General features: G+C 43.9%; 4 protein-coding genes across 4 annotated transcripts; 2 read left to right on the top strand and 2 right to left on the bottom strand.

Annotated features, from left to right (window-relative positions):
• The first annotated feature begins 601 nt into the window (after positions 1-601).
• On the top strand, positions 602-1,433 carry LOC118697640 (histone H1.03). Its single transcript, XM_036400434.2, has one exon. It carries the CDS (start codon positions 607-609, stop codon positions 1,285-1,287), a length of 681 nt encoding a protein of 226 aa, XP_036256327.1. The 5' UTR covers positions 602-606; the 3' UTR covers positions 1,288-1,433.
• Positions 1,434-9,027: 7,594 nt separating this feature from the next.
• LOC118697655 (histone H4) lies at positions 9,028-9,814 on the top strand. The gene has a single exon (XM_036400454.1). It carries the CDS (start codon positions 9,051-9,053, stop codon positions 9,360-9,362), a length of 312 nt encoding a protein of 103 aa, XP_036256347.1. The 5' UTR covers positions 9,028-9,050; the 3' UTR covers positions 9,363-9,814.
• A 5,514-nt stretch (positions 9,815-15,328) lies between these two features.
• LOC118697661 (histone H3) lies at positions 15,329-15,747 on the bottom strand. Its single transcript, XM_036400462.1, has one exon. The coding sequence runs from the start codon at positions 15,739-15,741 to the stop codon at positions 15,331-15,333; it is 411 nt and encodes a 136-aa protein (XP_036256355.1). The 5' UTR covers positions 15,742-15,747; the 3' UTR covers positions 15,329-15,330.
• A 1,279-nt stretch (positions 15,748-17,026) lies between these two features.
• On the bottom strand, positions 17,027-17,425 carry LOC118697659 (histone H4). Its single transcript, XM_036400458.1, has one exon. The coding sequence runs from the start codon at positions 17,399-17,401 to the stop codon at positions 17,090-17,092; it is 312 nt and encodes a 103-aa protein (XP_036256351.1). The 5' UTR covers positions 17,402-17,425; the 3' UTR covers positions 17,027-17,089.
• Positions 17,426-26,556: the final 9,131 nt, after the last annotated feature.

Raw genomic sequence — 26,556 nt, 5'->3', positions numbered from 1 at the left:
TCTCCCCAAAAGGCACTGGCTGTGAGACCGCGATCTCTGAAGAGGCTGAGCGCGGTGATTTCGGAGGGAAGCGGCTCAGCCGAGGGAGCCAGCTCTGCATCAGCGCCTGGGACCATGGGGCAAACTGTGTTACTTCCTCGGGTTAAATATCCATTTACTCTGACACCAACCGCTCAAACCACTCTGTTTTTTCTCTGCTCTGTAGAGAACCTTCTAAAGAACAACATTTTGTGCCAGTTGTGCCCATTTAACTCACGGTAAATTTTAAATTTAAAATATAAACCGAAGGTTTCTCTCTACCGAGGTCTCTGCAGCTGCCCGCCGCTGAGTTTCAGCGGTCGCGTTTCCCTCATTTCTTCTCCTTCTGGGGGGAAACTCCACTAGCCTGTAGGACGGACTCCCCCCTTCCCTCCCGGCAAAAAACGGGGCGCACAGGCGGCAAATTTCGTGCAGAAAAAGTCATTTTTGGACCTTGAAGAAACACAGCGGGCGCGGCGGCGGGCGGCGGGGCGCGGGGCCGCGCACCAATCAGCGCGCGCGGCGCTGCTATAAAAGGGGCGGCGGCGGCGGCGCCTCCATTGTTCGCCCGGATCGCCCCGAGCCGACATGGCCGAGACCGCTCCCGTCGCCGCGCCCGACGTCGCCGCCGCCGCCCCGGCACCGGCCAAAGCCCCCGCCGCCAAGAAGCCGAAGAAGGCGGCGAGCGGCTCCAAAGCCCGCAAGCCCGCGGGGCCCAGCGTCACCGAGCTGATCACCAAGGCCGTGTCCGCCTCCAAGGAGCGCAAGGGGCTCTCGCTCGCCGCGCTCAAGAAGGCGCTGGCCGCCGGCGGCTACGATGTGGAGAAAAGTAACAGCCGCATTAAACTAGGTATCAAGAGCCTCGTCAGCAAGGGTGTCCTGGTGCAGACCAAGGGCACCGGCGCCTCCGGCTCCTTCCGCCTCAACAAGAAACCCGGAGAAGGAAAGGAGAAAGCCCCGAAGAAAAAAACTGCCGCAGCCAAGCCCAAGAAGCCGGCGGCCAAGAAGCCTGCCAGTGCCGCCAAGAAGCCCAAGAAGCCGGTGACGGCCAAAAAGAGCCCCAAGAAAGCCAAGAAGCCGGCGGCCGCCGCGGCCAAGAAAGCAGCCAAGAGCCCCAAGAAGGTGACAAAGGCTGCCAAGCCCAAAAAAGCGGCGGCAGCAGCCAAGAGCCCGGCTAAAGCGAAAGCGGTGAAGCCCAAAGCAGCCAAGCCCAAGGCGGCCAAGCCGAAAGCGGCCAAGGCGAAGAAGGCGGCACCTAAGAAAAAATAAATGGTGCTGTAAAAACCCCATCTGCCTTGCAGATAAACCCAACGGCTCTTTTAAGAGCCACCCAAGTTTTCACAAAAAGAGCTGGAACTCTTAAATAATTTTTTAAAGTTTCTTTTCGTGTTATCCGTGCGCAATTAAAAGCTCTTTTGTTGTTTTCTCCGTTGCTGTCGCTTTTGGGTGGATCCGATAACTTCCTTGCGCTCTTGTTCTTTGCCGGTGCAGAGCGGCACCGGAGCGGAGCTCACGGCGGCACATCTCATTTAAATAAATAATCCTTGAGCAAACACCTTCCCGTTCGGTGCAGGAAATCGGGTTAAGCAGAGTTCCTCGAGGTAGGAGCGAGGACACCGCTCGGTGCGCTCCGGGGATGGGGATCGGGATGGGAATGCTGCGGCTCCCCATGGTTTATCTCTCCTCAGGCGGGAGGCGCCGAGCTGGGCAGGGAAGCGCCGCTCGCACCGCCCCCCGAGCCCGGAACTTTTCGAAAAGCCCGCGCTACGCAAACATTGGCCCTCGCTCTTGGGCTTTTCTAGTGCCCGGCAATTTTCGGGTTAAAAAGGCGCTCCCCCTTTCTCCCTGCATACACTTGGCGGAAGAGGCTTACGAGTTCCCTGCTAGGTTGGTACCGCCTCTCCCACCTCCCTCATCCCCTCGGCCTTTTTCATTCCCGTCCAGTCCCGTGCCTGCTTTGGGAGCCGTAGGGTCCCGGCGATCCCGGGAGCTCCAAGTTTTGAGCTGCCTCAGCGCAGTCCTCCGCTTCGGAGCTCGAAATCCACTCATGGGTGCTGCCGCGCTCAGTTCTTTCCCGGGTGTTCATTTTTGCACAAATCGAACCATACAAACTAGATATTTTCTGCACACATACCGGCCTATGGCTGTGGTCACTGGCGATTCTCCCGTCTCGGTTTAAAGACGCGGTGCACGCCTCCTTTCACTGCGACTGCTCTGCGAGGAAGCGGCTTGCAGGGAGTACGAGGTGATCATAGCCTACGGGTGGGGATTTACTTTGTTAATGAGCACAAAGATCGAGCAAAGCTGATCCTTCACTTGAGAGATGACTCAAATATTGTGAGAAATCGTTCCGCACAACAAGAAGGGGTGTATGTGTGCAGGAACATGGAATGCACTGTTTATATAAGCTCCAGTGGTTATACTGTCCATTACAGGAGCAAAATAACCATCAAACCAAAAATTCCTGTTAAATTTGTGAAGCTGAGTTGGGCAGCACAGCACAGACACCTACTGGGAAAAGGGAGTGCAGTGGCAAAGAGCAAGAGTGGCCTGGGAAAACTCATCCTGCAGGGATAAGTGCAATGTCATTTTTATGCCAGTTGCACCACTGGCATATCAGTCAGTAACCCAAATTAATCATTTCTTAGCCACTTTCCCCTCAGCCTGGGCACTACAGGCCCTGTAGATGCCATCTGAGCTCAGCTGGGAGAGCTGTGCACAGCTCCAGACTGATTCTCCCTCAGAAATAGCTTTTTTAAAATTACCAAGTCACTAACACGGTGTCTGATCACTGTCTCTCCCTCAGGACCCCACACCACCCTCAGCAGGTTCCTCTAGCTAATAAGCAGATTCCTATTCTGGACATAAGAAAAGCTGATATCCTAAGAAAAACTCAGGGGTTACTGTTTTGCTGTCATGGCTCAAATTTCTTGCTAACCTACTGGACTGAGGTTCAGTTGTGTGATTCATGATTGCAGTGAAGAGGGGGAACACATCTCACTCTTCTGACACGTTTTTTTGACATATGGTCATTAATTTTTTTCATTAAACATGTTAAGATTACTTTATGATACTGCCAAAAGAAAGAAAATATATGAGCTCTGCTCAGTATTTTCTAAGGTGTGCTGCATGCTGGTGTCTAGTGTCTGGTCATAACTTCAACAAAAACCAAAAGGATATACCTTATGATTAAATGTTAAACTGCCCCAAAATTAGAATAAAGGTAAAAAAAAAAAATAAAAGCCAAAAACCAAGCGTTCAGTATTGCAGTTTATTACAAGGAAGACCTGGTTTGATTTTTTCTTGTGGCAGTACCAGCTGTTGGTTTCTCTGGGTCTGCATTGAAGGCACTTGAGACAGTAGTTCGTGTTTGGACTCAAGTGTTTATTATTTCTTATCAGTAAAACAGGCTCACCACTTTTCACCACTGTTTGCTGAAAAGCTGAGTTCAGCAGCTTTTCATTAGAAGGCACAAAATGGCTAACCTCTTGTTACAAGGTCTATTAAAACTAAACTATCCAATTGAGAACTGACACCCAGATTATTTTCCCTTTTAACCCAATAACTGATCCCAAAGAGCTGCAATGGGGACTTTTCTGCCCAATTACAAAATGCCACCCAAACCCATGAAGAAGGATGAAGAAGAAGCATGAAGGAGAAATCCAGGACAACACCCTGTGCCCTCCATCTTGCTTCCATCCACAACATACTAAAAATCCAAAAACCTAAATTTCTCACCAAGTGATGCATCTACACTGCTCTCTATAATCTCTTTCACACTTCTGTGGATTCTAGGCTATCTTGAAGTCTAGGAAACTTTCTCCATGATGAGGGTCAAGGTCAGCGCTCCCCTGGGGGTCAGGGCACCCCAGAGAAGACAGAGAAATATTCCCAGTGCTCTGGGTTTCCACATTTTCTCTTCCATAGGGTCAGCTGTTTATTTCACAGATGTACTTAATAAATGTAATATCAAAAGTCTGTGATGTTCCAAAAGTGCCAAATGAACCACTGAGTTAGATAAAGGCCTACATATAGCAAAACAGACATAGGATCCTGTCAAGAATTCTGTTTAAGGTAACCCCCCCCCCCCCAAGAATAACAAATAATTTTCTACTGATGCCCTTTTTTGTGATGGGGCTACAGAGTTTTTCATCAGCATTAATCACCACAAAGCCAAATGGCCTGTCAGATTACCACAAAAACAGGTAATTTTCAAACATATGTTTCTCTATGTTTTCATTCTCTCTTAGTGGGTTATGTTATTCCTGTACTGCTTGTGTATGTCTATATATTTAATGGCAGCTGTTGTCAGGTGAAAGAGTTTATTCTGCCTGGCCTCATCATGTCTTTGAAAAACAATTAAAAAGTCTCCTTTAAGGGCTTTATTCTGAAAAGCATCAAAAGTGCAGTTTTATTGCTAGTGAAACTATTCTACTAATTTATTAAGAAATGTTTGGTAGAGAAAATTAGAAGCTAGACTTCCATAAAAAGCAAACTGTGTTAGTTCAGGCACAAAGTTGTTTAAAATTTGTCCTGGGAATAGTGTTGATAAGGCAGGGATGTTTTAGTTACTGCTGAGCAGTGCTTACACAGATCCAAGGCCTTTTCTGCTTCTCCCCTCACCCATGAGGAGTCTGGGGGTGCACAGGGAGGTGGGGGGGACACAGCCAGGACAGCTGATCCCAACTGACCAAAGGGATGTTCCAAATCATACAGGTTCATGCACAGCAGGTAAAGTTGTGGGGAAGAAGAAGGGAGGGGAGTATTCCAGTGATGGCTTTCCTCTTCCCAAATCACCATTAGGCCTGACAGAGCCTTGCTCTCCTGGAGGTGGCTGAACACCTGCCCGCCCATGGGAAGTGATGAATTAATTCCTTGTTTTCCTTTGTTTGCATGCATGGCTTTTGCTTCACCAATTAAACTGTCTTTATCTCAAGCCACAAAGTTTTTTCACTTTTCTGATTTTCTCCCCCATCTCTGGGAATGAGTGAGGGAGCAGCTGCACAGTGCTGAGTTGCTAGCTGGGGTTAAACCATGACAGCTGAATAAAGAAGGGAAAAAGTCTTCCTATTAACCTCGGCTAAATAAGTTGTAAAATGCAAGTTATGTACATTTCAAGACTAAGTTTACAGGTTCTCAAAAGAAGGAGCTGTTTTCAGTTGTGAAACACCTACAATGTATTGTAGGCAGAAGGTGGGGACAGCCAGATGTGGAGTCTGGAAGAGGGCAACATAAATAGCATTAATACCAGACCTGGTCTCTGCTGCTTGCATGTCAGTACAGATTTGAACCAGCTTGAATTTGGGCATGGAACCACTTTTCAACTTAGACACCTTTGACATAGTAAGATTACACAACAGAGTTTTCCTTCCACAAGTTTATTTTTTACCATCTAGATAACAATGCACCCAGTGTTCTGCTGGACACAGGGTCATCAAGCACTTTTTTCTGTGGGAATTTGAGATCTCTCCTCTACATAACACATTGTCAAAGCATAATGAAGTCACCAGTGTGACTCCTCCTGGGATCCCCATTCACTCTCCCTACTGAATTTTGGACAATTATTTCCAGATTTGGAGTTATGTTGCATTCTGACTTTGATTTTGCACACAGTGTTTTGTCGATGTCTTTGCACTTCCATTCCCACATGAGTTTTGTTCATCAGTCCTGCATGAACTGCTGAGACATCATGAAAAACTCAAGTGACTGCAGGATCCTTTTTTCAATGATTTAAGAATTGGGCTGCAAGCAGCTATGGAAGAATTGAAATGTAAAAAAATAATAATAATAATAGGATTATGGCTTACATCAAACATTGAAATTTGATCTAGTAAAAGAAGTCCTTGCCTACAGCACAGAGGTGTGGGATGACAACCAAGGGCCAAGGCAAGGGCTGTAGCTCACTGCCCATGCCTGCACCTCACCTCCTGTTACCTGTGCACATTGGGAGATGCATCCTTGATCCCAAGGGAGAATGATTGGGCTGGAGGTGAAGATAGGATGGTCACAATTTGGCTCTGAGGAACAGAAAAAATGGAGCAAAGTCATGATCTGAACTTTGAAGGACACATGGCCAAAAAAGTAACTTTTGCCTGATAAAGTAACTTATATGTTAAATTGCATGCTACTGCATATGCTAATAACTTGTACAAAGTATGTGCTACCACATATGTGACTGTATTACTCAGTTCTTCACCTAGATCATGCCACACGTAAGAGGGAGAGTGGGATAAGATTATGTTTTAGATAAGGAGGGTAGAAATTTAACCTGTTTGGGGGGAAGACAAAAAGACCTTGGAGCCAGTACCCAAGCTACTCTCCTCTCTCTACTCACAACTGGGCAGGCCTTCCTGGTAAGCTTCATCACATAATAATAGCAATAATAATAGCAATAGTAATAATAATAATAATAATAATAATAATAATAATAATAATAATAATAATAATAGTAGTAGTAGTAATGTCTGGGTTAACACGACATTATTGTTCTTGTTGAAGCTCTATCATAGTGCATTTAACCCTGGCAATTCTGAGGTTTTACTTCTGTTTCTTCAGGAAACTACTCTGTTCTCCAGTCTGTGATTGCAGCAGTTCTTATTGAATGCAACCACATCTATAGAGCTGAATTGTGAAACTGCACTATTTGTGAATCTGTGCTCATGCTTCTTATTTGACACTACCAGGCTTACCAGGCTGAATTTTCAGGAATCAGAAATTAAGGCCAGCTGCATCCAGTGCCTCTGATGTGTGAGGACCAGCTGGAATGCAAGTGTTCATTTTCTGCCAAGTTTCTGTACTCCTAATGCCACACAGAGGTCAGTTTTATGATCTTTGAATGTCTCTTCCATAGGAAATGATTCAATGGATCCTAAGTTACTGTTTAATTTTATCAAAGATACCTCACAGAACAGATGATATTTGATGTATAATTTAGAATCAGCTGTGAGTGAAGAAGAGCAGGAACTCAGCTCAAAACTTGCTCCCTTTTATTAGTTGTGAATTTCTGTCATGAGTTAAAAGACTAAGGCTATGAACAAGCATGTATCTCTTTTTTTTAATAAAAACCTCCTTTTCCAAATGGTTTCTGACCTTTTGCAAAGCAAGCAGACAGCAAGAGACAGAGGAAAATGTTATAGGTAGTCACAGATCCTTGGGCAGAAGCAGCTCATTATGGAGCAGGATTTACGTTATGAGGCTGTACATTCATTTTATTCCATTGGAAAGAAAAAGAAAAAGAAAAAGAAAAAGAAAAAGAAAAAGAAAAGAAAAAGAAAAAAGAAAAGCCAAGAATTCCTAGCAAGGACCTGTGATGGAGTCAGAGTCCCTGAAGTCTGCTTGAACAGCCTGAAGGTCTGGATTTTCAGAGCAGAGTAGTTCAGGGAGTTCTGCAGCAGGTAGTGCTAAACTGCCCTGTTGGTGACACCCTGGGAACTCAGACGGTGAAAAACCTGCTGCAAGCATGACACCAAGTGTATCCTTACCAGGGCAGGACACACCTACCTTACTCCCACAATCTCCTGGAAGTGACAGAAGAGCTGACTGCAGAGTGCCCAGTTTCTCCTGATGTCCTGATCTCCCTCAGCAGTCCAGGCATGGTCCCTGAAATTTCTCCCTGAAAGGAGCAAACTGGAAAGACAGCACCATGACCTGAGCTGTGGCATTCCCCCTGCATTCCAGAAGTATCTCCACAGCCCAGATGAGAATACTGTCAAGTTCCTTGTGGAACAGAGACTTTGTCAGAGGTTTGAAATTTCAGCATGTCTCTTTCAAAGTTTTGATATTTGCCTTGCCCCATTTGGGTTTCCTCTGGGCCCGTGCTGAAAAGATGGTGCATGAACGTGTGACAGATCCGTTATTTTAATTTCCCAAAGCAGGAGGGGCCACTGAACAGTGATTTCTCTGCTAACGGGTGCAACTTCTCTGTCTGTGGTCTGTGGGAAGATGGATTGATGATTGTTCAATCTTTCTTTGGATCTTCATGAAAGGACACATTACGTAAAGCTGCCCAGCCAGTAAGAAGAAAAACACTATCAAGCAATCAAAAAACATCCATGGGAGGGCAGCAAACACCCAATACAGGAAACTTCTTTTATCCTTCCAGAAAATTTTCACGGTCAAAAATGATTTACTGAATAACTTTTGCTAAATACAGCTTGATTTCAGCAGCAAAATCTCAGAACATTTTCCTCCACTAAAGAGACCAAACCCAGAATTAATAAATACCTGAAAAATGCAAAACTACCTTTCTTTTGAGTATTTGATTTTCAATTGCTCTAAAAATAGACATGCTCCTGTTTATGACACCACCACACTGGAAAATACTGTAAAAATAGTCATCCAAAAGAATACTTTTACCTTAAAATATTAAACTGAAACCTGTAAAATCTTGGTTAGCATACCAGTACTGGTAAATTCACCTTGAGATAACATTCAGAGATGGTGGGAAATGAAGATGTGAAAAAAAAAATGAGGATGGGTAGAATTTCTTAGGAACACGATTGGACAGAATTTGCTGCAAGATTATCCATTAATAAAAAAGCGAAGTAACTGTATAAACCAAGAAGCTGCTCAGGAGAATCCGTACAAGCAGGTGAAACCGAAATACATAAGACATGAATCTTTGAAAATAACAAATTGGAGCATAATTAAAGTGAATCAATAAGTGGGGCAACTTTCTATGAATGAGCTTTTTCTTCTAAGCTATCACTCATATCAAAGCTTTAAAAAATACATGAATCATCATAAAAAACCAGACACGCTGTCCTTGCTACCTGAAACACAAGAAACGCACCGAAAAGCGACAGTAACACCAAACCCGTTGTGCCTCGGGGAAGGGAAATTCACACAAATCCCGAAATTTTCCGCTCGCGGGCCGCGCCGCAGAGAAAGCGGGGAGGTGGCGGGAGCCAGAGGCAAGCCCCGCCCCCTCCTCTGCAGTCCTCAACCAGGTCGGACCAAACTCCATAAAAGCCGCGGCGCGGGCGGTGCTGGCCCACACCGGCAGTGTCGGCAGCAGCAGCGGGACTCTCGTCATGTCTGGCCGGGGCAAGGGCGGCAAGGGGCTCGGCAAGGGCGGCGCCAAGCGCCACCGCAAGGTGCTGCGCGACAACATCCAGGGCATCACCAAGCCGGCCATCCGCCGCCTGGCTCGGCGCGGCGGCGTCAAGCGCATCTCGGGGCTCATCTACGAGGAGACGCGCGGCGTGCTCAAGGTCTTCCTGGAGAACGTCATCCGCGACGCCGTCACCTACACGGAGCACGCCAAGAGGAAGACGGTCACGGCCATGGACGTGGTCTACGCCCTCAAGCGCCAGGGTCGCACTCTGTACGGCTTCGGCGGCTAAAGCCTCGCCTTCCTGTCCGACCGCTACCAAAAAAACCCAAAAGGCTCTTTTAAGAGCCACCCACCCTATTCCTTGAAAAGAGCTGTGTTACGATGTTGCAAGTTCTAAATACAAAAACGATGCTATTAACTCTTTCCAAAGCTGTTAACGTAATGCTACTAATGTTTATGAGAGCTCTCAAATGTGTCAGTTTGCTCTTTGATAAAATTTGAATGTGTACTTTCGCAATGTCCACCGATTTAAACAATTATGTAAAATGTTATTCAATGTCTTGTTTTAAATTTTGTATTGGACTAAGTATTAAGCAATTAAAATGAATGCTTCGACTTCGGAAGAATCGGAAAGTTGCCCTGAGGTGAATGTTTTCTCTCTAGTATTTCTATTTCCCTCCTCCCCCTCCTTTAGTTCTTGTCTATGATACATTTACTTTTAAAATAAAAGAGTAAATCCAATACTGTTTTCTCGTGATCATTTGGGGCATAATTGGGAGGAGAGAGGGAAGGGATGGGAGGGGACTGGACAGTAAATGCAAATGATGAATCTAGAAATATTTTCTTTTTAATGTATCATAAGAAACTTGGTGTTGATATTTTGTCAACACAAACAACATTTAAAAAACACAAAAAAGAATCCCAAAATCACGACCAAAAGGAAAAAAAATAAAAATAAAAAACATTTTAATTTTATATGAAACCTTTGGAAATTATTTGGCACCTGCAAACAATGATATCAATATGGATTTGTGGATTTGTGGTCTATTCTGGTTTTCTCACACCTTCATGATTAGCGGAAAATTAAGTGGGAGACCAACACCATCTTTCTTTTCAATTAATGTCAGAAAAAAAAAAAAGTCAATGGCCTAAGTATTATCATTATCACAATGTTGTCTGATGATATGTAAAGCTTTTCCTTCAGAATTGCCTAGTGAAATTAAAACATGAAAAACATAAAAATAGTAGCTTAAAAATCATCTCCATCACTGCAGGTTGTTACATGTCATAGCTACAAACGTGTGTTACTGGATTTTTTTTAGTGCCTCTGTTTCCAGGTACCAGCCTATCTGTGCTTTGTGTCTTAGGGAATAACGTGCCTATTCACGTAAGGAGCTGTGTACCACACTGAAAGAACATTTTCCTTCTTTTGTAACCAGCCCATCATTAAAAATAGCAAACCAAAACAAAGACACAAAGAAAGAAAAGATAAAGTGCAAGTAACGTGCAGAGTTTTGGCCTCTCCGCTCTTTCCCATCTGTCAGGAGGATCGGCAGAGATGCAGAGCGGGAGTAGCAGCAGGGATACGCGCACAGTGTCTGATACTCACGGCCCGCCCCTGGCCCGCACCGAGCGCGTTGCGGAGGGAGCGGGGCCGGGGAGCTCGGCCGAGCTTCAGCACCGGGCTGGGATCGCACGGCATCCAATGGGAGCGCGCCTCTTGCGACCAATCACAGACGGGGCCGCACTATAAATTGCGGCGGTGGAAGCGCTGCTGTATACATTTCTCTCTCTGCCTCAGAGGGTTTGTTCCTGGAGCCATGGCGCGTACGAAGCAGACGGCGCGGAAGTCGACGGGCGGCAAGGCGCCCCGCAAGCAGCTGGCCACCAAGGCTGCCCGCAAGAGCGCGCCGGCCACGGGCGGCGTCAAGAAGCCGCACCGCTACCGGCCCGGCACGGTGGCGCTGCGCGAGATCCGGCGCTACCAGAAGTCCACGGAGCTGCTGATCCGCAAGCTGCCCTTCCAGCGGCTGGTGCGCGAGATCGCGCAGGACTTCAAGACCGACCTGCGCTTCCAGAGCTCGGCCGTCATGGCGCTGCAGGAGGCCAGCGAGGCCTACCTGGTGGGGCTCTTCGAGGACACCAACCTGTGCGCCATCCACGCCAAGCGCGTCACCATCATGCCCAAGGACATCCAGCTGGCCCGACGCATCCGCGGAGAGCGCGCGTAATTCGCTGCCGTAACCCACGCAGACCCAAAGGCTCTTTTAAGAGCCACTACATGCACAATTAAAAGAGCTGTAGCGCTGCCTAAAAATTCCCTTGAAAGTCACCCGGGATACTATGCATAATGACTGCTTTAAGAACACTCGTTAGGGGAAGTGTGAGAAATGTCAGTTTAAGGAGGGCGATTCGGGAGCCTCAGGATGGAGGGGTTTACATTCATGTGAGTGAGTGATGTGACAGCTTTAAAGAGAAAAGGGGGGATGGAGGGGCCTGACAGGGACACCCCTGTGTCTGGAGTCGACCCGTGCACCCTGAACCCTGCCTGGCTGGTTCAAGGCAAGGGCAGAAACATCCTGTGTTACTGTCCTGTGTCGCTGTCAAACTTAACAGATTGCCTTAAGGGGGCTGCCACCTTGCTCCAGCAATTCTTAAAACCGGGAACAAGAATATCCATCACAATTAGTCTGTTTTGATTATGTCATATTTGATAAATATCGTTTTACAGGTGTTAAATAATTGATCACCATACTGATGGCCCAGGATTCATGAGGACAGAAAAGTGAAAAGGCCAAGAAACTGATAAAAAAGTACTGTAGACAGGAATAACTTACCAAACATTTCCAGATTTGCTACCATAATAATACAGAACTGGTGGAGGGGGGGGGGAGAGGAGGTTGTGGGGTTTCGTTTGGTTTGGTTTGGGTTTTTTTGTTTGTTTGTTTGTTTGTTTGTTTGTGGAGGGTGTTTTTTAATAAGTTTTATAAAAATCATGGTGTGAAAATTTATATATTCTTGCCCTTATGAGAGTTAATGTATTTGTCTTTTAACTTGCATTTCTCCAGTAGTGATCACCATATATGATGTGTGCTGAGTTGTCATTTCTGCAGCCAGTCCTTCAGCATTCTTCATGAGTTTCTGGAAGGACAGATATATACACCTGCACTTTTCTGCCTTCTAAGGACCCATCTCTGTTCAAATTCTTACTATGAGGCAAAGTCAGTCTAAGAAGAGTCTGAAAATCAAAAGGAGGAGTTTAAAATTAAACTTCAGATTCATTAATAGCTGATGCTTCTCCAGTTATTTTTGGAATAATCTCCCTTTCTTCTCTCCATCTGCAAAAAAATCACATCTGGCACTTGGGATGTCACAGTCCTGAGGACTGGGGAGCACTTGAAGGCAGCTGTTAGAAGCCAGAGTGGCCACCTGCTCTCTTTAGAGGCTTCTGGGCCCCGTTTGCCTGCTCAGAGATGCTGAGCTACAGACCCTGTCTGCCACAGACAGCACTTGGGTGGCTGGGAAAAGAAAGCAGAAAGACTTGCTGAGTTTGTCAGTCAGATAGGATAAAGATTTGTTTGGGGGGCTCTGCCTCTTATGCCTTTTTAATTTTCTCCCTTCTTTTTTCTTCCTCCCACATAAAGCCCCCTGAATGAATTTATTGATCATCATGGCCTGGTTTTGGAACAAGGTTGGAATGGAAGGAGAGTTGTATCGTGAAGCATGATGAAGACTTCTCCTTATCTTGATTAAACAACATGAAATGATGAGAAAATTGTAACTAAAAACCTGGAGAGAGAAGGAAATGTTTCAGTAGGCCATAAAAGTTCCATGTTCTTTTAAAAGTCAGAGAAAAGAATATACGAAAGGATAACCTCAGCCTTTCTTTCTTCCTTCTGCTTCAGTTGAAACAGAGCATGTTAACACTAACTAGGAAAAATAAATAAATCAATGAACTCTATTATTTCCAACAAGCAGCACCATGTTAATGCTCTAAGATCCTACCAGTCCCTTTTAGCAATTTTACTGGAGGTCACTGAGAACATATTAACAATATCCCAGTCATAATGAATAATTTCCTCATTCACTTCTGGGAGCAGTTTCCATAGACTGGAATCAGGGAAGCTCTTTATAGAGCCTGGGTGTGCACTATAAGCAGGCACCAGTGACCCCTGCCTCTTTATTTACAGTTGTAACACTTCTAAGGTTTTAGCCTTTTTAACCTGTGCTACCCTCGAATTTGGGCCAGGTCACGAAGTTTGAGTCAGTTATGAATTGCAAGTTTGTAGCAAAAACTAGTATCAGGATGGAGGCTACTGAAGTCTTAGAGAGTAGGCAGATAAATTGCTAATTTTAATATTATAATAATAGAGTTCCTTTTAAGCTACACTTAGGGACAGTCTCTGTACTTTTCCAGTAGGAGCATTGCCATATGTAAGTTCTCACCCAACTCTGCAAGTGGTGACACACAAACAAAAGAATAAAAGATAATAAAACCATTTCAACTAAAGGAGACTCAGAGTGATCATTTAGTACCAGCTGTGAAACAGTTTCTATTATTTAATACACCATATGATATTGGAACTGCAGGGAAACATTCCAGATGGTGCTGAGGCAGAGGGGGATGAGAAAGAGATGGATGGATCTGAAATTTATGAATGGAAAAAGAAAATATGAAGGTGTTCATACAGTTATATAACATTTACAAAAATGCATTTATATTTACTTTCATACCTACATCACTATGCTATGAGTATTTCTTGTATATACCTTGGTTGCCTCGTGGGTATTGTTTCAGAAAAATACCATATGAATCCACTTACAGGGTTCCCCACATGCCATACTCAAATACTTGAATTTAATTTCAGAATAATTTGGCTGGTAACATTTACAGAAGGGTTTTGGAGAGGCTGGAGTCCATTGTCAAGGACAGAGGAAAAGATGTGACAGCAAAGAAGCAAAATCAATAGAAATCTCAGTGCTTTATTTGTGAATTTGTAGAAAAGTTGACCTCTCTAAAATACTAAAAGAGTGACAGTCTGTAAGACTTGGCACAACCAGAAATTGAACTAAAGGCCAACTGTAATTTCCTGACTACAAAGTTTTATTGAATCAACTGAATTCTGCTAAGTGTTGGCCTTTGATGTCCCTGTGCACGTTCCTCTTCTGACTCAGTTTTCTTGTCATCAAATACAAACCCCTTGTCTTTAACCACGCTCAGAGCTGCATGAGCCTATTTCCCACAGGCCTCCCCTTGGCTGAATCTGCCAAGCCTGACAGCTGCTTTCTTTTCCTCAGATGATGGGGCCCCAAGCAGAAGCCACAAAACTTTCTCTGCACCACTGGTCTCCATGTGTTGGGAAAATAGGAGAGGAGACATCAGAAACAACCAGCCACCAGATTCTCTTTGCCTTTCCAGGTACTCATTGTCATCTTCTCCTGCCTATCCTCAGACTTAACACACATAAACTCACCCACGCCCCCCACCCAAAAGAAAAAAAGCAATTAGACTAAATTATTGAATTTCTCAATTTTTAATCCTATCATTGAGTTTATAATCTTAGCACTCCTCTTTTAGTCGCATGATAGAGGGAGAGTTGAGATAGCCAGTTAAAATTTCACAAGTACAATCACAGTAAAAGCGTATCTGTGTATAATACTTAATAAAACTATATATAAACTTTATAAAACTATACATATTTATATATAAACTATGTAAAAAAATATATATATACTTAATAAATACCATAATACTTAATAAAAAGCTGTTTGAAACTTGATAATGTCTTTCTTCCAATGCTAACACAGGTTATACCTTCCAGTATGGTTTAAAGTAAAGCTAAATTATTCCAAATAGTTTTTACAGAAAGTATCAAGTTGGGAGTGGGGGGAGAGGGAAAAGGGGCAGGGAAAAATAGGTGCCAGCTGTCTGACCTAGTATATTTTCCATTTGCTGAATTTAACAGTCATTTGCTTTGTGCAATTTCCTTATTCTGTGCAGTTGAATGGGCTTAGGAAGCACCTCACTAGAACAGCATGCAACCCTGCAAAAACAGGAAAGCAGCTTAAGTACTTAAAATTACTGGGATGCTTACATTGGAATTGCAATAACTTTTGAAAACTTCCGAAACGCTGTCTCTTAAGTATAACGAAGCAGTGCTTCAACTCTCTTGTGCAATGTAGTGGCTCTTAAAAGAGCCTTTAGGGTGTGGGAGGAATAATTCAGGACCACAGCGAGTGCAGCCGGGGCAGGGAGCTCAGGCGCGCTCTCCGCGGATGCGGCGGGCCAGCTGGATGTCCTTGGGCATGATGGTGACGCGCTTGGCGTGGATGGCGCACAGGTTGGTGTCCTCGAAGAGCCCCACCAGGTAGGCCTCGCTGGCCTCCTGCAGCGCCATGACGGCCGAGCTCTGGAAGCGCAGGTCGGTCTTGAAGTCCTGCGCGATCTCGCGCACCAGCCGCTGGAAGGGCAGCTTGCGGATCAGCAGCTCCGTGGACTTCTGGTAGCGCCGGATCTCGCGCAGCGCCACCGTGCCGGGCCGGTAGCGGTGCGGCTTCTTGACGCCGCCCGTGGCCGGCGCGCTCTTGCGGGCAGCCTTGGTGGCCAGCTGCTTGCGGGGCGCCTTGCCGCCCGTCGACTTCCGCGCCGTCTGCTTCGTGCGCGCCATCGCTGCCGGGACACAACAGGAGCCGCAGGAGCTGAAAGAAGAAATTGAATGAACTCAGGGCGCTGCCGCAGCCGCTTTTATAGCCTGCACCGCTCCCTGATTGGCTGCCAGGAATGCGGCGCTGCCATTGGGTGCTTTCAATTTCGAAAAGCCCGCCGCGAGCGCGCCTTCACCAACGGCTGCCCGCGCTCAAACCCCCCCAACCCCCCCCGGTCTCGGCCCCGCCGCTCCTGTTCCAAGGGTGCGCGGTTCGCTATCGCAGTTTGTACAGACTCCCTCAAAAATGAGCCCTTTTCCGAGAAATGTTCTAACGGGAAAGGAGAAATCGCAAATTATGCTGATCTTAATGCATAAAAAATTCATGTTTTTTTTTTTTCTCTAATTGATTTTTTTTTTCTTAAATAGTAATCCTACCAGTATTTTTGGGGCTTGGTTACTATGGGGTGCGTGGAGTTGTGTATTGTGAGGGAGTTTTGGTGGGAGAGGTTGGGTTCCACTTTGTGTAACTTTCATCTGGCAGGGTAAATGTTTTGGAGATCAACATGAATTGCAAATGTAAGTTTTATAATCCAAAGGAGAGTGGTTTCAAATGACCGGATCTTTCAGCATGCAAAGCATCCTTAGGTTGCTGCTGAATCACAATGTGGTGTCAGGTGATTTTCCTTTTTCCTCACTGTATATATGTGCAATATTTCCCTACTCGGGTGCGCTGTCGTTGGAGCCCGATCGCAGAAGAGCTCCCAGGTGAAAGGCAGAAACTGTCAAACCTCTGGCACCCTGAATTAAAAGTGTATTCCTAACCGTAAACACAGCGAAAGCACAAAAAATGAATGGTAATTTCCTACACACGTCATTCTGAGAACAAAGGGGCCCTTTTTTGAACACTGAGAGGGGACTTAGGGAGGTGATACCTCTAATGTTGCATTACAATCGACGTTATTTAAATATAAATAGGTATCCACTTCTACTGTTTACACAATGAGGGAGAAAATCGTCTCTCAGATGAGACGCCTCCATAGGTACCCTACAGCCGTCAGCACGAAACAGGGGGCTACGCGCTTAGGTTGCTTTGCTAATTTTTTAGCTTTCTTTTCAAGTACATTGCCCTAAATATAGGACGTTTAAAACACTAAGACGGCTTTCTGTCTATTAGCAGCGAGAATACTCTCTTGACAAGGGGTTAAAAGTCATACGATCTTATACATACTAATGAGTTAAAAATCTTAAAATTTGGAAGACTTTAACACGGCACTTCTAAAGCAACACAGCTCTTTTTCTGTTCAGGTGTGCGGCTCTTAAAAGAGCCTTTTTGATTTTTTTGGTAGCGGTCGGACAAGAAGGCGAGGCTTTAGCCGCCGAAGCCGTAGAGAGTGCGACCCTGGCGCTTGAGGGCGTAGACCACGTCCATGGCCGTGACAGTCTTCCTCTTGGCGTGCTCCGTGTAGGTGACGGCGTCGCGGATGACGTTCTCCAGGAAGACCTTGAGCACGCCGCGCGTCTCCTCGTAGATGAGCCCCGAGATGCGCTTGACGCCGCCGCGCCGAGCCAGGCGGCGGATGGCCGGCTTGGTGATGCCCTGGATGTTGTCGCGCAGCACCTTGCGGTGGCGCTTGGCGCCGCCCTTGCCGAGCCCCTTGCCGCCCTTGCCCCGGCCAGACATGACGAGAGTCCCGCTGCTGCTGCCGACACTGCCGGTGTAGGCCGGCACCGCCCGCGCCGCGGCTTTTATGGGGTTTGGTCCGACCTGGTTGAGGACTGCAGAGGGCGGGGTGGGGTTCCCGCCCCTTTTCCCCGCTGCGTCACCGATGCTGGAGCATCGCTCGCTCTTACCCGTTTAGGGCGCTGTAAAGTCCGGCAAGCAAAGCAAGGAATAAACCTCCTCCAGGAAAAAAATTCCATCGATGTACGTGTTCATACAGTCGGAAAGCTTCCCCCCCTCAGATTTGTATAAACCATTTGCATATCTGCGCGTGTTATATTTTGTAGCACTGGCAGGGGTTGGTGTGAATTACTTCAAATTCTCATTATTTTCATTATGTCTTTTATTAATACTCTTGGTTAATTTGTATTCAAAGTGCTATAAACTTTGTTTCACGATTTTTAACGATTTCAGATCTCTTACCAACTTTAAATAATTTTTCATAATAATATTAATTTTATTGGTTTCTTTATTTTGATCTTCCCCTCCCATTCCTTAAATATTCCAGTTTTACATCAGCAACATTTGCCTGTAATCACATATTAACCAGAAGGTGGAATAGAATTTTTAAAATATTATTAATGTTATATTAGTATGTGACTTCTGCTAATTTTGCTCATTTTGAGCTACTGCAGTGGGGTAATTTTTGGGTTTTAATTTTTTGCAAAATGACCTTTAGTATAACTATAGACTGAAATTTCTGCCCCTTGATTAGCAAAAAAAAAAAAAATCACTCTGCTTTTTACTATAGATTAGGCTTTCTGCTTTCTTCCTTCTTTTGTGTGTGTGTGTGTGTGTATGTATATCAATATTGGAAACAAAAGATATTCTGGATCATCTTCTGTGGATGTCAGGGGTGGTCTTAGGACATTCCAAATGTCATCATGTAATAACATCCTGAGCTGGCACAGCTGAAATATTGATCTCGAAATAATGTTGTTCTTCTCTTATCCTTTTATGTATTAAAGGAAAACATAATTTCTGTGTACTCCTTAAAGTGTTAAAATTTTAAAAAATCATTCATTATATGCTACTTTGAATTTAGGTCTATATTAGTCAAAAAAATATATTGCCAGACATCATATTTTAAGGATATACACGAATAAAATTCTGGAAGTATGTTTGTACTTTCAAACTAACAGTTTTGAATTTAAGTATTGTACAAGTTTTCGTTTTCCTTATTTTCCACCCACTGGCAGCTGGTGCTTCTTCCCTCCTTCAAAATGTTCTGTGTCACTCTCCAGGGCAGAATGGAAATTCCCCAAGCCCTCTGCGGATGAGGCAGGGTGTACAGATCCTGCTTTGCTCTGTATTCATGCCCTGGTCATCTGCCATGCTGAAAACACTGATCTCATCTGGAGGAAAGAAATAAAATCTTCCCTTGCACTGAAAACCTGAGCACTTTTGATGGAGCAGCATATTCCCACAGGAGAGGAGAGCTCGGAGGAGAAGGGCAGAACCATCAGGAGCTGGAGGAATAAGGCACTGAAAAGAAAACTGTGCTTATTTCAACATCAGGGAGATGGAGGCGTTACCATGGCTTCAGACAAGAGAGCTGCACCAGTGGGTCATCAGATTTCCTCAGAGGATCAGCAAAAACTGACTTCTTCCTGAGCAAGCTGGATGAAAATGAGGGGTGGGGAGGATGGGCCATGTACACGTGAACCAGCCCAATATAACTTGTGAAAACTGGAGAATAAATGGAAAAGTTTGGAGATAGTAACAGGCTAGAGATGATTTCAACCAACCTATTCCCTCCCAAGGACTGGGCAGGGGCAGCAGCATTGCTATTGAGCATATAAACACCAGTACTGAGAATTTGTTTCTATAGTGATTCAACTGTCTGTTGCAAATGCTTTATTATGCTTGGCTGAAATTTCAGTACAGTATCCTTCTGCTAATTAAAAACACAATCTAACATCAAATACGCTCATTAGGAAAATTTGAAATTAAACATTAAACCCTCCTCATGTAATATCTGAAAGAACCTGGATGGAGAGTACTCAACTCCCACAGCATGGAGATGGGATCAGCTGGGACCTGCCTCCAGCTAGGACTGTAAACTGCACAAGATCTGACTTCTTTGGCAGGCCTTGAGCTGCTAAATCCACCCCAGTGGTCTTTGTTCCCTGTCCCCCCATGCCCACACACCACACCTTCAGTTCAGCACCTAGGCCATGCTAGGAAGCTGTGCTTACTGAAATAGACCACACCATTATAGTAAAATAGCACACACCATTTTGGTAAGAAATGTTTTAATCACAGAAAGCTCTGGTTTTGAGACTGAGGCACAAAAATCAATATTTGCATGTGTGGATTTACCATTTGGACGGAATCTTCTGGCAGTAGCATAAGTGCAGAAATGCTTTATGCTCTCCAAGGAAAATTAGTAAATACCACAAATTTTGTTTAATGACTGATGCACTGATAACTAATTGAGTATTTTCCCTGCCTTTCCCTGCTAATTCAGAGAGTTAGAGGTGGAGAGACCCATTCTCATCTTTTGATTTAACCACTGCAGCTGGTCAGAGATAAGAGTTTGGGCTGTTGCCCTGGCTTGGGCTGTTTCCAGCTTCCTTCTTGCTGCCGAATTCGGAAAATACACAGGGACTGATAAATCAAGAAAAGACCTCTGTCATGGTCCAGCATCTTAGGCTGCCCTTTGAGGATGCAGTTTGCCACTCACACAGAGTGGCTTACACATCAGATGATCCATGGAGAGGCAAAATCTTCCAAAAATTGTCTTGTAGGTATGTTGTCCGAGTTGCTGCTGGGAGGAAGGCTCACCTGGCCTCATCCCCATCACTCCATGCACGAGCTGAAGTCTTGCAGGCTTGCTGCACAGCTGGGACAGCTGGTATAGCTGAATAGGTCAGGAAAAAAAGGCTGGAGGAACTCCTAGATCAGGTTTGGGGTGTTGGGAAGCTAATGAAATAACCAAGTTCTTCACATGAAGCTTTTATAGGATATGGGAGAAAAGGGACAGGGTCGATAACCTGTAAGGGGGGCAAGGGCAACCATGTTGAGCAATTCTGGCCATGGCTGCAGCATTTCTGGCTTCTCTGAGGAAAACACAAAAGAGTGCTCTAACAAACAAGTGTTCCAGGGTGGCCTGTGGAGCTCTGAGCTCAGCAGCACTCCATGCAAATCTGCTCCTGCATTCTGGTAGAGACACAGTAAACAGCAAACCAGCTACTCAGCACCCCCAGCCTGCAGGATGCTCAGGAGCTTTGCTACTCTCAAATCCTTTCTCTCTTTCTAAACTGGCATTTGATTGAAGCAGCGCAGATCTCATGATGCACTGTCCCTTGATTAAGCTAGAAAGAGGAATCCAGGAAGAATTGTGAGCCCCACATTTTTTGCACAGATGAGGCTGAGGAGCTCCTCTGGTTGCCTGGGCTCGTGCAGGGCTGGGCTGGGCACTAGGTTTTCATCTGAACTCTGCCAACCCTTACAGGGCTGCAAGTACTTAAAAGCAGCTGAAGCGCTGCCTTGTCCAAATTGTCTCTCTGGGGCATAATTTTCCAAGTGCAAACCTAGTGTGAGCATCCTTGTAGGAATTTATTGAATATTGTCTTGGGCTATGTGTTTCTGGAGGAAGCCAGCTCTGAAAAATGGCTATCTGCCTTTTGTTAGGGACTCCAGACACTGCTGCTGTGCTCTGTTCTTGTTACAGCAATATTTGGTTGGAAAACAGAAAAATTCCAGTTGGAAACCCCACGCACTTACAGGGATTTATTCATGGTCATGCTCTGGACCGTGGCAGTACCAGTTGTTGGTTTCTCTGGGGCTGGACTGAAGGCACTTGAGACAGCAGTTCATGTTTGGACTCGGGTTTTTATTATTTTTTTATCAGTAAAACAGGCTCACCACTGTGAGTTTGGCAGCTTTTCATTAGAAGGCACAAAATGGCTAACTATCTCTTGTTACAAGGTCTATTAAAACTAAACTATCCAATTGAGAACTGACACCTAGATTATTTTCCCTTTTAACCCAATAACTGATCCCAAAGAGCTGCAATGGGGACTTTTCTGCCCAATCACAAAATGCCACCCAAACCCACGAAGAAGGATGAAGAAGAAGCATGAAGGAGAAACCCAGGATGACACCCTGTACCCTCCATCTTGCTTCCATCCACAACATACTAAAAATCCCAAAACCTAAGTTTCTCACCAGTGATATACTTACACTGCTCTCTATAATCTATTCCACACTTTTGTGGATTCTAGTCTATCTTGAAGTCTAGGAAGCTTTCCCCATGGATGAGGGTCAAGGTCAGTGCTCCCCTGGGGGTCAGGGCACCCCAGAGAAGACAGAGAAATATTCCCAGTGCTCTGGGTTTCCACACTGGACAAAGCAGCTTGTCCTGGAGGATACAGCAGTTAAAGAATCCACCACATTGTCCAGGTCCTGCCCAGGTCAGACCAGCCATCACCTGGATATGCTGAGGCAATGGCATCCAAGTGCCTTCATGGGCTCAACTTGGCACTTCTCTTCAACAAAATGCACAAAATTTCTGTCAGCCCATACCTCAGGTTTATTAACAACTCTTATGTCTGAAAATATTGCTTTTGGCCCTGTCTAGCCTTCTTCACTTTGTGCTATCCACACTAGCCCAGCGTACATTCTGTGGCAGCACCCAGGTTGTTCCAGAAAACACTAAATAATACCAACCCTAGAGCATTGTTTTCATTACCAGTTGTCTGCAGACACTAAGTTGTTGACTACAGCCCCTTGGCCCTGTGCTACAGACAATTTTCAAATATCTAAGAGCCTGCTGATCCTGCCTGTAGTCCCTCTGAACCCAAACAAGAACACCTGGGAGATGGTTCCAAAAAAATCATGAAATGTCGAGTATATTGCATACAACATTCCTCCTTTGTCCACACAGATGCTCTTTAATCAACAGCTCTGTGATAATTACCCATACCTAGATATGAGCAGTTTTTGTTGCACTCTATCCACTATCAAGTCAACAGAACCCGTTTTATTTCTGAGACTTTGACACTCTGCTTCTTGGACACTGCTGGCATTCCCTGCTACATTTTCTACTCCATATTAGAAACCATATTGCTAACTTGTTGCAAAGAACATCAGTTCCTTTACTTTCAACAATGTATATTAAAGAAAAATCACTTCCTTTCTCATCATGCTTTAAGAAGAAACTTTAGGTTTTCGGCATTTTCCTTCAGTCAGGGTACTTCAATAACACTTGTCTTTTCATCAGTGGAGAATTTTTGGACATCTGACATTTGCTATTTCTCCCTTCTGTGTACTGACCTATTGTTCACTTCTCATCGCCTGAAATTTGGAACTAAAAACTAGGCCTAAAACTACAAATAGGAGTATACCATTCCTGTCTATAGATGAAGATCTTCTTCACCTGTCTCAGGGAAGCAGTCAATGTGATCCTTTTCTACCAACATACTGCTCTTGATTCATTATCAGCACAGAACTACAATCTGAAGATCCAGATTTACTGAGGTGTCTGTCAGCTCCTGCTGACAATATTCTGCAATATTTCTGCAATATTTCTGCAAAAGTTCTGCAATATTTCCTAGTATTTGTAAAGCTGATACAGTTTATTCCAGATGAAGAATCTAACATATCTTTGAAGGCAGTGTCTCTTATCCAGCATTTTTCAATACATAAAATGTCCTCAACCATTTTAATTATTTTTCCTAGTTGATACTCACAGTATTTATATACAAGCTCTGCAGACTTTAATTCAAATCATAAATAAAATTATACCAGAACAAGGACTGATCCCTGCAGTCCTAGGCTGTTTGAGACTGCAGTTTAATTTAATAGTTGACAAACATAAACATTTAAATATAAATTTCTGCCCTGGAAGTGTTGCTGTTTCCTGGTTATTAATTTCATTTCTAATACTTTTCTAAAATGAAACAAAATGAAACAGAGAAACAAATCTGTAGTGCATCAGCAAGTTCTAGAGAAACATTGCACCTTGTACCGATACTCTTCCTAAAGTAAATTTTGGCAAAAGCCTATTAAACATGGTTTTCATTTCTTCCTTTATATCTGTTTTGAGTACTGTAAATTCTAATTTTTATTCATATAAAATGAATAAAAATTAGAAACTGTTTGACCTTGTAATTACTACAACTCAACACCAATTATCCCTTCCTCGGTGTGTGCGGAGTCTGTAACCTGAGAAATGCATTAATCTGTAACCCAAAATGACTGATTTGTACTTAGGTTTTGGCCATACTCTTCAGATTCCTAAAGAGTGAGAGAGGCTGCACAGTCTGGGTGCATAACTGGGCCTGCAGCATATTATCCCAGGAAAACTTCATCATCCTCTTTCCCTCCCCTCAGAAATAATGGCTGGAATTACCTTTGATATTTTAGAAAAAGGCATCTGACAACGAGCACATCCTGGGCCTCACTGAAGGGCTGGGACAAAGCTATTCTATATGGATGGTGCACTTTCTATTTGCACTTCTGGCTGAATCAGTATTCACAATATCCATCACAAAAAAATTTAAAATTTACTCTGTTGTGGACCCCTGGGAGGATAGACAGCATGTCACAGTTTCAAATACCACATTCCAGTTCTTTCCAGGCACTCTGTAAAAGTTAAAGGTGGGGTTACATTTCCATATTTTTGCATGTAGATCCCAATATTTCTTCATCTTTCTGTACTTACCTTCTTCTTCTTTTCTTCAGCTGAAATCCATACAATATTAGTTGGTCTGTGGAGCAGGGTAACACAGAATCCTGCTCGTTACTGAGGTTCCTAAGCTTAACAACAATGTTACTACTACGAGCAATAATTCTCAGTCCCATGGATGGATGAAGTAAAATTTGGTTAGAAGAGGATCTCTAAACCAAAGGCTTTCAGAAGCTTTCAGGAGGAATATTTTGCTGCTTTAGGCTCTCATTATATGGGGGAAAAGAGAAGATTCAGGAGGTCATTCATTAAAATGCACAGCCCTTTTTTGCTGACTGGCAAACATTTAGCAGTTATGGCAGAAGAGTCACTTCTTTGATCAGTCAGTCACCTTTTGATCACTCCAGACTGAAGGAATTTAAGTTTTGCTGGGACTCTAACTGGCCTTAACAAATCCTTCAGTCACATACAGTGTGAGCACCAAGTCAAATCAGAGTTGCCCAAACTCATCTTGACAAGCCTTGAAACTAAGGACTGTGTGAGAGGTTGAAGTGGTTTTTGGAAAAAGCCTATTAAACATGGTTTTCATTTCTTCCTTTATATCTGTTTTGAGTACTGTAAATTCTAATTTTTGAATTGAACTACCAAAATTTAAAATGTTGTGGGAGTGTCATTCAGGGTTAATCTATACTTGGCCTTCACAAATCAACATGGAGAAGGACAATGTGGAAAATGGTACTGAGGGAAAAAATTGTTTCCCTCTACTCAGCACTGGTGAGAGAAACCAGAGAGCTGTGTCCAGCTCTGGCCTTCCCAGCTCAACAGAAACAAGAACAGAACTGGAGTGGGACCAGTGAAGGGCCACAAAGGGATCAAGGGACTGGAGCATCTCTCAGGTGAGGAGTGCCTTACCAATGTGTTCAGATATCCTGTGGGGGGAACAGAGGACAAAAGTCCAGTCTTCTTATTGCTGCCCAGGAAAGGAGGCAATGACCACAAACTGAAACACAGGAAATTCTATTTAAATGCAAGAAATAATTTTTTGGAGCATGCTCCCCATAGAGGATTTAGTGTCCCCCTGCTCTAGCTGATCCTTCTTTGAGTGTGGCCAGGCCCTACTGCATCAGGTGTTAGATTAAAAGATGAGATACTTTTTTTAGGAGATGTGATTGTCCTAACACTGAAATAACCATCCATATATTTTTATTAGTTTGGGTGAAATATAACTAAAAGGATGTAGGCTTCTTTACTATGGAAAACCTTTGACAACTTGAATCTTAATCTTCCCTACGTATAAACTTGGCAGTTGCTGAATCAGTATTGTCAATATATTTTCAGCATGGCAGAAACCTGACTAATGTCTTTTGATCTTGTTATGGTGTTTTTATTAATAATATTGAGGGTGATTACTTGAGCAACTGCAAAATTACTATTTATAAAGAAGACATCATGCTTCAGTATAAAGTTGTCAATTTCTCTGTATCTTCACTGTCCTAACTATAGTAATTGTAATTAAGTGAGTGTAGGCTTTCAGCTAAATTTGTCTAATCAGCTTATCTGGATTGCTCTCCTCCTGCAGTCTGAATGTCTTATTTGCCTTTATTTGTCTAATGTTTTTCTTCCTTGAGAAGCTTCTCTCTTGAAAAGAAGTTTTTTGTCTATTATACAGTCTCGGGAATTCTTACAATATGTATGAATTATTTTTGTTTTGAAGATCCCTGCATTAGAAAATACTTTGTCATTTTGTAGGTTCCTCTGTAACCTGCACTAGCACCTACACAGCTGAGCAAGAAAATCCAGGCATGAGTGTGATGGTGCAAGGGAGTGAGGTCGTGTTTTGGGTGCACGTTTAAAGAGGGAAAAAAATCTGTTTGATTTCCTCGGTAAGAGACAAAGAGACAACAATTGTACAGGGTGCTTGGAAAGGAAACCAGGGAGAATACTGAAAAATGTTTGCTGTTTAATTAATTAAAATGTTGCTGTGACTTATTAAATGAGTCACATTTAAATATCATGTCTTCACATGGAAGCTGCAAACAATTTTTATTACCAGCTCACTCTCAAAACTTTTTTTATTTTCAAGTAATTTTGTTCGACACAAAGAAAATTTCTCTGTCTGGTTAAAAAACTGTTCCCTAATCTACCACTGATTTGATAAATTATGTGCTGAGATGCTTGCTTTGCTTTGTGTTTTTTCTCTTATCAGTAAAACACCCAAGGCAATGTCAATGCTATTTGTAAAGATCAGTCTCAAAAATATGAGAATTTTCATTGTGGTTCAGTGTTTCATTTAACAGCTATATCCAGCAGTGCAAACCTGAAAATTGCTCAAATCAATTGACAAGTTTTTTTTAACACAATTAAGTGGAAAATGCCGTTGCTTGGGCAGAGTGCAGGAATAACCCCTAAAAAAAAAAGCTTCCCCTTCTCACACCACCTCTCATTTCTAAATCCCCTCTCTAAATCCCCTCTCTTTATTAAC

This window comes from Molothrus ater, chromosome 5 (assembly GCF_012460135.2).
Source record: "Molothrus ater isolate BHLD 08-10-18 breed brown headed cowbird chromosome 5, BPBGC_Mater_1.1, whole genome shotgun sequence".
Classification (NCBI taxonomy): domain Eukaryota; kingdom Metazoa; phylum Chordata; class Aves; order Passeriformes; family Icteridae; genus Molothrus; species Molothrus ater.
Note: the sequence above shows the minus strand (reverse complement) of the source record. Positions and strands in the feature narration are given on the sequence as shown.